The 14,926-nt window shown below is 35.3% G+C and overlaps 1 protein-coding gene across 1 annotated transcript in view; it reads left to right on the top strand.

The window, feature by feature from the left end:
- Positions 1–14,926, top strand: part of KCNH7 (potassium voltage-gated channel subfamily H member 7) — a 495,299-nt gene that overhangs the window by 425,403 nt on the left and 54,970 nt on the right. Inside the window, exon 8 of the mRNA XM_077151943.1 lies at positions 12,571–12,970. Within this exon, the coding sequence (XP_077008058.1) occupies positions 12,571–12,970 (400 nt within the window). The remainder of the gene's footprint in view (positions 1–12,570; positions 12,971–14,926) is intronic.

Here is a 14,926-nt window from a genome sequence, read left to right as displayed (position 1 = left end):
CCTTGCAAAGGAGAACCCTTAGGTTTAGAAGGAAACTCTCTCCTGTTGAGTATACCCATCAAACTTTGGGCCATTAGGAGAAAGGCAATGGAACAAGATATTCTTCCAGAATTATAATTGTTACTCCACTACAAACTTTATACAAAGCATTAAGCCTTACTTTCTTCATCTGTAAAAGGGTGATAAGATTATTACCTCCCCCTCTCAAGTTAATATGTTTTATTGGAGACTTTAATGAGATTTTAATGAGATAATACTCTTAATAAAATGCTCAAAAAAGTAAATAAAATAAGTTGCTGTTAAACAAGTTGAACTTACAATGTTAGATTATCCTAACTTTGGGTTCCAACTAAAAGGCAAGAAAATGAAATACTTTTTTATTAAGACTCATCTTTATGAGGTCCTTACAATAGGTCCTTATCAATAAGATCTTATTGATGAACAATAAAGTGAAATCTCATTCTTTCAACATTTAAAATAAATACACTAACAACTAATTGAATTTCAGGCTTAGTGAAATGAACGAATAGGTAAGAATAGGATGGTTGGGGGAAGTTTATTTATGATATTTTATAACCATCAAACCAGTAAGTATTTGGATAGGTTGATTATAGCCAATAAAATAAAATTTACAGGCTGCAGTACTTGGTTGGCTTATGTTCTAGTTTGCTAGCTGCCAGAATGCAACATACCTGAAACAGAATGGCTTTTAAAAAGGGGAATTTAATCAGATGTTAGTTTACAGTTCTAAGGCCGAGAAAATGCCCCGATTAAAACAAGTCTATAGAAATGTCCAATCTAAGGCATCCAGGGAGAGATACCTTGGTTCAAGAAGGCCGATGAAGTTTAGGGTTTCTCTCTTGAGTGGAAGGGCACATGGTGAGTACAGTTTCTTTCTCATCTGGAAAGGCACATGGTGAACATGGTCCGGGTTTCTCTCTCATCTGGAAGGACACATGGCAAACATGGCATTATCTGCTAGCTTCTTCTCTCCTGGCTTCTCTTCATGAAGCTCCCTGAGAGGCGTTTTCCTTCTTCATCTCCAAAAGTCTCTGGCTCGTGAACTCTCTGCTTCGGGGTGCTGCCGCATTCTCTGCTCTCTCCAAATCTCTTCCATTCTCCAAAATGTTTCCTCTTTTATAGGACTCCAGAAACGTATCAAAGACCCACCCAAATGGGTGGAGACATGTCATCACCTAATCCATTTTAACAACCACTCTTGACTAAATCACATCATCCAGGGAGATGATCTGATTACAGTTTCAAACATACAGTTTTGAATGCGGAACAGGATTTTGATTAAAACATGGCTTTTCTAGGGGACATACATCCTCTCAAACCAGTACAGCTTAATTTCAGCTACTATACCACATAAAAATCATAAGAGTTCATTAAAATATGTCATTGAGATTATCACTCTTTCAGACAGGCCTTCCTCCAAGTAACCGGAAAGAAGAAAAAATGTATATGATTCACACACGCATGAAATGAAGCAGTCTTAGGAAAAGAGGGTGTCCAGGTCCACCTTATCACATAGCATCAAGGGAAAGTGAAGTTTGTCTCAGAGGAAGTAATGCTGGTTCTCAGCAACTATACGGTTTCAAGGATTCCCTCCAAGTTCTCAAAGCTGTTCTTCACTCTGTTTAAGATGTGATGTGAAATGGAAGGATACTGATTTTGAAGTCTGATTCTCTTCAGTGCCATTCACTTGCTGTATTTAGGCAAGCTATTTAATTTATTTAAGACTTCACTTATTTTTTGTAAAATGGTGAGAGGCATCTTGTGATTTTTAAGAAATAGCACATCATATATGATACCCGGTGCCAGGTATAAAATGATTGCTTGCCAGGTTACTTCTTTTCCCCTTCCCTTCTCTTTGAATTAAAGTCCCTGTTTCCTAATGCAGTCTTTCCTCAAAAACGAATATATTACTACATTATTCCATTAATATTTTATCTATCATGTAGTCAACAAACATTTATCTGTCAGCTTGTGGTAGTTATTATGCAGCTAGTTGCAAAGTATAGAAATCCCGAAGAAATGGGAGGCAGAAGGGAAACGTTTTGATAACAGTTGTTGGGTTGCAAAAGCACAGGAACGTGGGGTATATGGTGGGAGAGAAAAGTGAAGGGGCAGGTGAAGGAGCTGGAAGAGGCCTGAGGGGATCAGATATTGGATCGGATCAGCTATGAAAAGTAGCAACAAGATTAGTGACAGATTTGTACTACTTCATACATTTTTTCGGTAGTGACAATGAGGATACCCTATTTATATGTGAATTATGTTAAATAACTCTATTGTAAGCAGGCTTTTCAGTACACAGAGTAATACTTAGTAATGTTTCTAAATGTATATAATAAGTCATGTAATGATAGTATTACAAATATTCAGCTTCCATTTTTGCTTCTGATGAAAAGGAAAATAAATACTTCCCAAGTAAACAGATTCTATATCCAAATGGGCTATTTGGGGAAGTTTCATCATACGAATTTGAAAAAAATACCTGCTTGGGATTTGTTGACCCAAAATTAAATAGCAAATCCTAAAATCATCAAGCAAGAGGTCACTCAGATGAGAGATCATCTTGTCCAAGGTTTTACAAACTGGAGTTTCATGGAAGTGACCCAGACAGTCTCCGAATGTGTCAGGGGTTGAAAGCACGACAAGCTAGTGAGTCTCAGGGCCACCCACCTCCACTATAAAAAAAGCAGCTCAGGTTTTTTTCTGTTTCGTCCATAAGGATTCCATGTAAATTATCTAAAAACATTAACAAGAATTGGCCTAATTCATTTTCTTATTTACGGAAAGATTTAAGGTGACCCCTCCCTAGATGGGTCTCTAAAAGCATTTATTGAGAGCCTATTATGTGCCAGTTAATGTGCTAGGCTTTGGGTTTACGGAGAAAAAAAGCAAACAAACAATACCCCATATTCTTGGAGCTTAAAGTCTAGAAGGAGAGACCAGCACATAAACAGAGAGAGAGACAGAGACAGAGAGTACTCTCTGGTAGTTACTTTAATACCACCATGTACAAGGGACCATGCAAGCAAAGAAGGGAGAACTCTTGACTATCAGTGGAAGTTTTCCAGCTACAGAAACAGTAAGTCATTTTAGTTAGAGGGGAAGCCCATTAAAAGCATGGAGCTATAAAGTGTTGGTTCCCAGTTCTATCAAACTGTACACTATCCTTGACTACAAATATTTGTAATGCCCCCTTTTACTATTATTAAATAGATGTGATACATAATATAACCTATTTATGCAACTAATTTCACAACTATAATTTCCTACCCTTTTTTTTTTTTTTAAAGGAAAGACAGAGAGAAGGAAGGAAGGATAGAAGGAAGGAAGGAAGGAAGAAAGGGAAACATCTTTAAACATTTTCTTGTTTTATTGTATTTTGTTTCTTTGTTTTTGTTACATGGGCTGGGGCCGGGAATCGAACCGAGGTCCTCCGGCATAGCAGGCAAGCACTTTGCCCGCTGAGCCACCGCGGCCCGCCTCCTACCCTTTTTATAAAGAAGAAATAAAGGAGATTTTATTTATAATAATATAACTATTTCAGCATATAACTTCTTCAAGCATGTCTAGTCAACTGAGTATTGTTGCAGTCTTTGTATTTGATATTTTCGCATAAGGCTTGAATTTATGCATACACACATATGTATATATATGTGTTTATATATGTATATATACATGCCTATATGCATATACGTATATATTTAAAGACACACAAACATATGAAAACACTATGAATGCCGTAGCTATAAGTAGACTGGTAAAGCCATGCTGGATGGGTGGCTCAAACATCACAAACCCTTTTGTCACTGAAGATGCAATGTTCTGAAACAGTAAAGGTCCAAACTAAAGAAATTAATCATCCCTCAATTCACATGGTAGCTACATTCCTGGAGATCTTAGCATATATTAAAATGTGCAAAAGTAAATTTCCATTTATTTGTAAAGCACAGGTTCAAGACTCAGTAATAATAAATTGGTTTTTCGCCTATACAGATTACTTGCAGGATATTGAAAAGTTGTATAGGACATGGGACAATTTTTGTTGTTGGCTCCAGGCACATAGGACTTCTACATACTTCAGCCTACTGGGAAATAAAGAAAAAAAATTTTTTTTCATTAATTAAAAAAAAATTAACTGACACAACATTTAGAATTAAATGTTAATTCAGAAATTAATAGAAGTTGAGAGACTCCTCTTGCTGGAATCTAGGTAATAAAGCAAAATAAAAAAGGAAGTTTTAGAAGGCTGCTCATGGTGAAGGAAAGAGTCCCCCCGCACTCACACACACACACACTCAAACACACACCCCCCTTACCGTGATGTTGGCTGAAGAGAAAGAGCCGTAGAAGAAATAATATTAAAGATTAGCAAACGAGGCTATTGGTGGTCCCTAAGAATGCAAAATGAAATGGAGTACAAAGCATACGTAGAGGGGTTAGCCTTGTGGGAACTGTTTCCTCACACAGAAGGAAAAGCTGGCACTTTTATGGATAAGCTTAAAGGTGGAAAGAAGGAAGTTTAAGGATTTCCTTCCTTGTACATTTTCAGGGTTTTAAAATACTCTGGCAAATTCTGAACATAATACAAGCATTACCCCTGAGTTAAAAGCTAATACTGACTGTTAATATAGATGTTAGAACTAGATGTTTCCACCCAAAAAATCATCCAGTTCCATCCCCTGCCTAGGAAGCTAAAGTATTAAAATTCCTATTTTATAGATGAAGCTATTGTAACCCAGAAACGTTAACTTACTCAATCCTACCTTATATACTAGCACGATTTAGCAGTATAATATTTTATTCATTCAGCAAATATTTATTGTGTACCCTTCAAAGTGGCAGGCATTATTCTAGGACTGGAGACTCAAAAGTAAACAAGACAAAGTCTCTATTTTCCAGGAGTTTGTATTCTAAAATTAGGGAAGAGGTGGTTGGGATGGGGGGATAGAGGTAAAAAAAGACAATAAACAAACCAACAAATAAAGGGGAAAAAATGATTTCAGAAAAGGGTAGATGCTGTGATGCAAAGGCATGCAGACGTGACAGAGGGATGGGGTGGGGCGGCTCACGTGCACTGGGCAGTCAGCAGTGACCACGGAGTTGAGACTTGACCAGAAGCTTCTGCCACCTGAAACCTCCGTGCAGACCATTTCCAGCAGAAGGTAGCCCTGGTGGAAATGTACCAACCTGAGAAGAAGCTGGCACGTTAGAGATAGAAAGACGGATAGTGGCAACCAGGTTGGAGCACAATGAGAGGAGGGTAGAGTACTAGGATATGAGGGTGCAGAGACAGGGATGAAATCACTGGGGTTTGGAGTCTGGGTTTGGCCACAGTGAGAACCTTGGGAGTAGGATTAACATCTGATTAACATTTTGAAGGATTGCACAGGCTGATGTCTATAGATTGAATAGATAGGGTAGAAGCAAGGGACCCAGTCTAGAGCCTCTGCATAGGAAAAAAACAATGGCTTGGGTTACATGGTAGTAATAGAGATGGAAGAAATAGATAAATTTACCATATATTTTGGAAGTAAGCTGTCAGAATTTGCTGATGGACTAAAAAATTATATGGAGGCATAAGAAAAAGCAGAATCAAAGGTGGTTCCAACATATTTTGCTGTTTGTTCTTGTTTTAATTTTTTTTTTGACTGAAGCAAATCTTACAGATGGTGATATATTTATGCAGATGGGGAAAACCTGAGAAGATAAAGGTATATTCTGGGGGAGAAATTCCTGTTTTGCCCATGCTAAGTTTGAGATGCTTATTAGTCATCCAGCCACAGATGGTATGTAAGCAATTGGATGCAAGTTGGGAAATGCATGGACAGCTAAGAGGACATATGTGCATATGAGAAAGTGAAATGAGATTCATAATTTAAAAATTAGATGTATTCATGAAAAAGATTGATTTGGATCATTGTTTCTACCCTAGGACTGTGCATCAATTTCCCCGTGGGACTTTTAAAAGATTCTTGAGGTTCATTTGTGGTAGGTCTGAAGTGAAGCCTTGAAATCTTCATTTTTAAAAGTGTCATGAATCATTTGGCTCTTTTGATATAAAAGATCCAGTTGCCTGGATTAAGGGGGAAGTCTAGGATACAGGCTTTATGTCCTCATGGGTGGAAATTTCTGTAAAATAGACATAAATATAAATAAAGAAAATGAAGTTATTTTTATCTAAAAATCTTATTTAGTATAACTTAAGAATAGTTACAATTTCTCAATACAGTTTTAATGTATTAATTTCTTAATTTTAACTGAATTAGGAAGCTGTTTCCTTCTATTCTTTACATCATGGATTACTTTAGAGAAAATATTTTGGTCAATATCAATTAAGCATGATGTCTCCTTTGCCAGTTGCCCTAAATTATGTTACTTTAACATTTTCATTTTATGTATGTGCAACTCTGGGAAAGGAAAAATATTTGAAGTTTGGAATACTTTATTTTATCTATAATATGTATAATTATGCTAAGACAATAGCTTGGCATATACACTTTTACTAGAGAAGACATAAAATGTAAGCAAAGTTGCTCATATTTTTAAATTTATCACTTAAATTTTAGCTTAAATAAATGGAAAATACATATTAATAACTAGAGAATCTTATATAATATTAGAAACCTGTTGAAGAAAATGAATACTGGCAAAAACTGGGCTTGCTTAAGTCATTCATAACCTCCTGATATTAATGGTATCCAGACAGAGCAAGGGAAAGACTCTCTCCTTCCTAGCTGTTGCATTAGCAACAACATACCACCCACAGGAACTTACCTTAATGTCACTGATGCGAAGAATCAATATTATTGGTTCAGTACTCAGAAAGTCAGCTTCTGACTGTCTGCCTCAAAATTTCCCCTATTTTCCTTATCTATGGCAAATCTTACTTCATAGATGAATACTTAGAACCCAGACTACTTTGTTTAGTCACATATTTGATTAACCTCTTCCTTGAAAATTAGTATTCTTTTGATTAATTACTCAATTTGGTGATCTCTCTTCCCTCAGAATTTACTGCTATTTTACATGAATCCTGAATCGAAGCAAGAAAGGCCTCTAATACCTAAGTAACTACAATGCTCTTCTAGGGAAAATTCTGATAGAAAAGAGGAGTTTCTGCTCACATTGAAATACTTTCTTCATTTAATGAATAGTGAAATGGACTTAAGGAAAAACTTAGCAGGCAACTATACAGGAACTCTGGTCATCTTGTCAGTGTCCATCAACCTGATCAATAGATACCGTTAATTTGTTAGAAGTAAATTTCTCAAATATCAGACATATACAGATTCAAACATAAAAACAAAACATTCAAACGCACATATGCTTATACATGTTTACACATAAATCCCCCCCCCCAAACATTTCCTGGAAGTTAAGGATAAAAGATTCTATTGGCTTGGGTTGGAACTGATCGTGATGCCTTAAAAAATCTTTTGCATGACAAATAAGAGACGCAAAGTTTCCCAATGGTATAACTTTTGTAACTAAGAAAATTTAGAGAAAACCATCATAAAAAAAAAGGTTTTCTTGCTTTTAGTTCATCATTAATTCATTATTTATATGTGATCTATTGACTGCATTTTGATAAAAATGGCATAAGATACAATTGTTGGTTAAATATTTCTCAGAATAAGCTTAATTTCTATTAAAAGAAAAACATAACCTCATATAATTATTTCATGTAATATTTACCTAATACTGTTCAGAGTCATTTGTTGACCAGTATACCATCTCATTCTAACTCTCTAATTAAATAAGGAAAATTTGAGTTCAAATCAGAGCATAATAGATGCTTAGTTATTTTTTTTTTGTAAATCTCAATAATAAAGGATGTTAAATATTTGAATGAGTTTCCCAGGGATTTCTTAAAACCTCCTTCTCTTTAAAAGACATAGTTTGGGGAGGAATTTGTGAGATTTGGGATAAATAAAGGAATGATAAGATAGGTGACTCCCAAAGGTTCTTTAAATAATTTCTTACATATGTCTTTGATTATATTAGAGAACATGTCCTTTGATATATAGAAATAGTATGACTCAAGCTGAAGAAAGGAGTAAAAACTAGTTTAAGTGTTACTGAGATTTATTGGGAAAGTAATCAAACAAGTACCAAAGCTGAGACAGAACTGAAATGAAATCTAAAGCAAAGCAAGAGTATGGATTCATACAATTTGTTACTCACGGAGTACTGTTCCCATTTCCTTACTTGTGGCCAAGTATTTCTTGACAAACAGGACAGAATCATGAATTAAATAGAAAGTTTACTTTAGATGAAACAAAAAAATGCCTACTTTTATTTCCTAATTTATTTTAAAAAAGTGTTCTATTCACTTACCTATGGATAAAGTTTAGAGAGTAGACCTCTGAAATAAAGTATTTTAAATTTAAGAATCTTTAAAATGCTTACAAAAAAATAAAGTAGAATTATTTTTGAGTGAAAGTTTCTTTCCTATTGATGAGGCTTTCTCAGTTTGTAGCCAAATTTATTCTTGAATAGAGTTGTTTAATACTGAAGAAAACACCTATTCTGATTGCAATCCTTTAAAAGGAATTCCACTTGCCCTAAGAAAGAATATTTCCAGATTTATTTTAAAATTAAAAATAAAAAAGTCTTCTTGAGTTTAGATCCAGTATCTAACATATTTATAAATGTTATAAATTGTTCTCAAATGTTAAGAATATATATTTTTCAAGAATGTGTAAAAAGTCATATACTTAATAAAGGAACCTAACTTCTATTTCAAAATAAGAAGGTATCTAAGGCTTTTTAAACTATGAATGTGCTTTTTCTAAAAGCTTTAAAATTGGATAATATTCATCAGCCTCCCAGACATTTGACATAATTGAATTTCCGGAGGAAGAGTCATTTTACATAAAAAGCCAACACTGACAAAACCCATTAAAAATAAAAGTCTTGAATAAGTAGACTTCCATTACTGTGACATTCTGGCAAATAGAACTTGAAATATCATTCAATCACAATAAAGGAGTTGAGTTCCAACATGGTGTAGGTGCTGGCAAGGTATAGACTTGACGTGTTAGAATTCATATGTCTCCTTTGTTATAGTATAGGGGCACCACTAGAAAACAAAATCCCTTGCTTAGGTCTACTGCAATCTGGCTCACCTCTTTTTATATACCTTATTTATTACCATTGTATCTTTGTATTTCATAATAATATTTGCACTTTACCAGCTCATGAATTTTTAAGCTTTTTAAAGTTTCTACAAAAAGCAACAATAAGCAGACAATGTTTTCCTACCATCAGTGAAAAGCTCAAGGAATAACATGTTGGGAAAAATTCTTCATCTCTACTGGGCTCCTTTTAAAGTTGTTTCGAATAGGTTTATCAATAATTTCACTTATGATGCTTTAAAAAAAATCAAAACCCACAAAAATAGATTTCCATAATAATATGGCTGGATAGTACCGGGAAATTATATATGCTGTGAGAAAAATCATGCATTCTGAAAACAATTCTACCCAGCCAAATGTTGACGTTATCAAAATCAAATTATATGGTAGTAGTTGGTCCCCTTTTTTATCTGCAGGTGATACCAAGATAACCCATTGTACCAAACAAGGGAGACCAAGGATTCTCAATATATCAACCAGAAGAGATTGATAATTCTTTAGTCTACTCTCTGTGAGATTTTGATAGGATCACGTCTCTTTATTCTGTAAACTGGGGCAAGACACCTTAAGTCTTTAAAGAGTCATTTAAAGCCCTGAAGAAGAAAAGAGCAATTTCCATGCTAAGTACCATGGTATACACAACTGCAGCTAAAGAAGAACACCGGAGTGTTAGCACCAACATGATAATGGCAGAAGAAATAATGTCAAAGCATTTGCAACCTTGTCCGACTACCACAAGCAGTTGTACTTGGGGCCCGTGTTACAGCTTGACACAAGGGTAGCAGTGACTGTTGAAGTCAGATTTCACTCATCTTTGTGATGCAGCTGAGATAAAATAACTGTTTAGCATCTTCTTCCTCTCTCTCACATTGGGTGTCTTTCTCTTTCTCTTCCTCTCTTGCTACCTCTGTCATTATTTTGTATGAATAATTCCAATTTGGTTGAGATTTAATCCTTTATCTCATTTCTTAAAATTTTCTTTTCCTTAGAAAAGTTGTCACTTAAGTGTTATATATTTTATATAGCTTTATCTGCTTAATAACCCTTCTGTCATCTAGATTTTATTTAATTTTTGATGTAATCTTAGAAAGAACCTCAGAGGTTTATTTAGGGGGAGGGTAGAAAGGGAAGAGGTATACATAGCTGATTTGATTCCTTTTCTCATCATAACATCTTTTTTACTTTACCAACTTTGTAGCCTAAAGAGTCATTAGGATTTATTGGCACAATATATTACATAACCAGCTCATTTGTTTTGAAGCATTTTAGTTCATTAACCAAATACCTAGAGATTTTCATTCTATTCCATTTATTCATGGGTTCAGAGAGAAATTTTGATCCAAATAATGGAGCAATAATCTTGATATGTTTTTGAATTCTCAACACAAGCAAATAGGTAGCAGAATTAGGAGGAAAAATAAACACATGAAGTTGAGGTATGAAGGATAGAAATTGTAAAATACTGAAGCAGGATGATTCCAGTTATCAGAATCTGAGCAGACAGTTCCTAAATTATCTTCTTGACTTTCAAAGTCCCAGCCATTTCCTGATGGGGCTGCAAAGCCATTGTTGATAGGGCTTCAATTGGAATTCCAGAGATCTAAATTATGCATGTGGAATTTCTATCAACCCCACAATATCAAGTTCTTGCTTACTAATGGAACAAAAGCATACAGGATATCCAAGTAAAAACATGAAGAACTACCATTTATCGGGTATTAGCTACAACCCTGGAAGGTAGGCATTATTGTTCCCATTTTACAGATGAAGAAACTGAAGTTCAGAGATTAAATAAATAACTTGTCCAAGGCCATGCACTAATATGGAAGCAGAATTCAAAACCAAGTTTGTCTGTTCAAAAGTCCCTACGCAAAACCAGGAAGCTAAAAAACACTGATGGTACAAATAGTGGAAAGTTGAATTTTCTCCCAGGGGAACCACCCAATACTAACTCAAACTCTTCATTCATTCACTGACAAGATTTTAAATCTGTAAAAAAAAGTATCTCCTGCATTTTAGTCTGAGAATAATAATTCAGCATTGGAACAGAGAAGACTCACCTCTATGCATCCCAAAATGAGCAAAAACCAGAATACAGTTGTGATAAACACATTTCATTTCCACAAGCCCCTCTAACCTCCAGAAGGTTGCAATACTAACGGAAAAAAATCAGGGAAGACTGAGGGATCTTCCCTCCCCCGTGACAACTATGGCACACAAGAAAAAATAAAAACTAGAGTACATATGAAAGCATTTTAATGAAAAGGTTTTTCTTGATATTTAAATCTTTTTTTTACCAATCAATATTAATCAATATGGGCTGATAGCTATGCCATGAGTTATTCCTTTAATCAAGATATCTGTTCTTAACCCAGTTGGATGTACTTCGTGAAATAAGCACCAACAGGGAACAGATATAATGACTCAATAGTTGATTGGTAAGCACCATGTAACTATGGAATAATTATATGCCCTGGGAATTATATAGTACTTATAGTTGACATTATTTTAGGAAACCTAAAAAAATGAACTTGTAATTTGTACTTATCAGATGTGAAGTCCAAACAACCAGTTAAGTATCCTGTTATTATATGAAATGTCTTATCATTAGATACCTGGTCAGTAATAATCATGCAATTAGTTATACTTGTCACACCCAAAAGCTACAATACAATTACGATATCATTGGGATATCAAGAAACAATTTATCAATGTAACACACTTAGGAAGAATAAAAGAAAATGTGCATTTAAATACACTGCCTAATACATGCATACAATCATCCGATGAGTGTTCCCACAGCTACCCACTTGACTGGCCCCTTGTGGTTACTGGGCCTTCTCTCCACTTGAAGGTCAGCTCTTCAGCAAGGCCTTCCTTGAGGTAGGATTCTCACATCATGTCCCACCCCAAGCTCCACCCCCATACACACTCCATCATATTCATCTGTTTTATTATCATCATTGTATTTTCCACTATCTGCAATTATCTTCTTATTGTTTATTTTAAAAATCTCTCTCCCCATCAGAAACTGAACCTTGTTTTTCTCTTCATTAGAGAAGACATTCGGACTGTTAAATAACTCTCGAGTTTTTCAACACAATAATCCTAGTGTGTGGATTTAATAGGAATTTGGGGAGGCTGAAGGAATGATTTATTGAATACTCATTCTTTACAAGGCCCTTGGTTAGCACATAAAACAGGACAGATCGTTCAGCCCGTGGGTCTTAAGTGCCAAGATATTAAACCAATTTGCTGCGTACTTTCGGAGTATTTTCCAAAACAGAAGTAGAAGCTTAAAAAAGAAATGACTTTTGTATTATTTTAACCTGATTCTGCCTACGTTGCTTCACGGGAGCGTACTTTGAACTGTTTACCAACTGTCTGTGTTGGTACACATTTATTTCCGCAGACAACGACGCTAATCGGTCTTTTGAAGACAGCTCGACTACTTCGTCTCGTGCGAGTGGCCAGGAAACTTGATCGATACTCGGAATATGGCGCTGCCGTTCTGATGCTCTTAATGTGCATTTTTGCCCTGATTGCTCACTGGCTGGCTTGCATTTGGTATGCAATTGGTAATGTTGAAAGGCCGTACCTGACCGACAAAATAGGATGGCTGGATTCCTTAGGACAACAAATTGGGAAACGTTACAACGAGAGTGACTCAAGTTCTGGACCGTCCATTAAAGACAAATATGTCACAGCACTTTATTTTACCTTCAGCAGTTTAACCAGCGTAGGATTCGGGAATGTGTCTCCTAACACCAATTCGGAGAAAATCTTCTCAATTTGTGTCATGCTGATTGGCTGTAAGTAGACTTCTCTTTTGTTAACTAGTAGAATAAAATAATACTACAAGATACGTGTCTCTAGAACATTTCGAGTAAGGCAAAGAGAAAATTATAGAAAATTGTGGAGATGTATTACATATATGGGCAGTATGTTCTATAAAATCTGATTCTCTCTGTGAAGGAGAGACACAAATGTCTTTCAGAACCTCAGGAAACCATGGGCATAAAATCAGAGCTAAGTGGTTCTTGGAACTCAGGAAAGCCCTCTCTGAACACCCAGGGTATTCAGCAGACATTCCAGAGAGATGATGCTAAACTGGCCCCAACCAAGCTTTTATGCTTAGTTCTTTATCTTTGTTTTGTTGTTGTTAGGGGCCATTTTTTGTCATATAGATGCCTAGTTCTGCTAGCAGCAGTTGTTGGAAAGACTATTCTTTCCCCATTCAATAACCGCGTCAAAAAACGAATTGACCATCTATTTGTTGGTCTATTTCTGGCTTTCTATTTTGTTCCGTGAACTACATGTCACCTCTTGCACCATCACCACAGTGTATTGATTAATGGAGCTCTCTTGAAAGTCTTAAAATCAGGTATTAGGGTTGCCAAGTTTAGCAAATGAAAATATAGAACACCTAGTTAAATTTGAGCTTCAGATAAACAACGAATAATTTTTTAATGATGTAGGGCCTGTGTATTTTATTTTGTCAACCCAGCAGGATGTGTAAGTTCAGATCTGTTCTATTACAAAAGTGTTTTCTGGAAATGTTTTAACTATGAGTTCGATTTAATAAATATTGAGCTATTCACGTTTTCTATTATATATTTCAGTTTTAGTAATTTGTATAAATCAAAGAATTTCTCCATTTCACCTAAATAGGAGATAATCTTTGCAACCTGGGGACACACAGAGATTTCTTAGATGGAACACAACTATCCTGAGCCATAAAAGAAAAACTAGTAACTTGGATGTCATTAAAATGAATAACTAATGCGCTTTGAAATAGACCATTAAAAAGAAAGATGCAAATTAAAAACTGCAAGAAAATATTCTCAATACTTAGATCTGAAGAAGGGCTTGTACCCAGAAATACATCAAGAACTCTTACAGCTCCAAATTAGGGGGGAAAAAACTTAATTTTAAAAAGAAACAAAAGATTTGAAAAGTTGCTTCAAACATGCACACAAAGATATATGAATGGCTAATAAGTACATAAAAATATGTTATTAGTCATTAGGGAAATTCAATTTAAAACCACAAAATCACTTCACATCCACCAAAATAGCCACAATTAAAAAGACTGACAGTGCCAAATGTAAAATACAGTGTGGAAATGGGGAACAACCGGTGCTGTCATGCATTGCTGGTGGAAATGTGAACCGCTTTGGGAGACGGATCGGCAGTTTCTTATGAAGCTAAATATACACCTACCACACAACTCAGCAATTCCACGCTTACTTGTTTAATTAGGTGAAATGAAAATACATGTCCACACAAAGGTGTGTATGCAAGTGTTCGTGGCAGTTTTATTCATAATAGCCAAAAACTAGAAACAGGTTTCCATCAACTGGAGAAGAGATAAGCCAACTGTGGTATTGCCATAAAATGGAATTTTACTCATAGGTATAAAAATAACAAACTACTGATACGTACAGCAGGATGAATCTCTAAAATATTATGCGGAGCAAAAGTCAGACACAATCAGTGCAAATCTTTATTCTATTTTTATGCCATCCTACAAAATACAAATTAATCTGTAATAACAGAATGGAGGTTAGTGATTGCCTGTAGTCTGAGGTGAACGGATCAGAGAGCAAAGGGTCAAGCAAGAACCTTTTGGGGTTATAGAAATGTTCTGTATATTGTGTTTACTAAAGTGTACACCTCTGTCAAAACTAACTGAACTATACACTTAAAATGCATGCATTTATTATTTGTAAATTACATCCCTCAATAAAATTTATTTTTTTAAGTTA

This window comes from Tamandua tetradactyla, chromosome 3, assembly GCF_023851605.1.
Source record: "Tamandua tetradactyla isolate mTamTet1 chromosome 3, mTamTet1.pri, whole genome shotgun sequence".
In the NCBI taxonomy this organism is placed as follows: Eukaryota; Metazoa; Chordata; class Mammalia; order Pilosa; family Myrmecophagidae; genus Tamandua; species Tamandua tetradactyla.
Note: the sequence above shows the minus strand (reverse complement) of the source record. Positions and strands in the feature narration are given on the sequence as shown.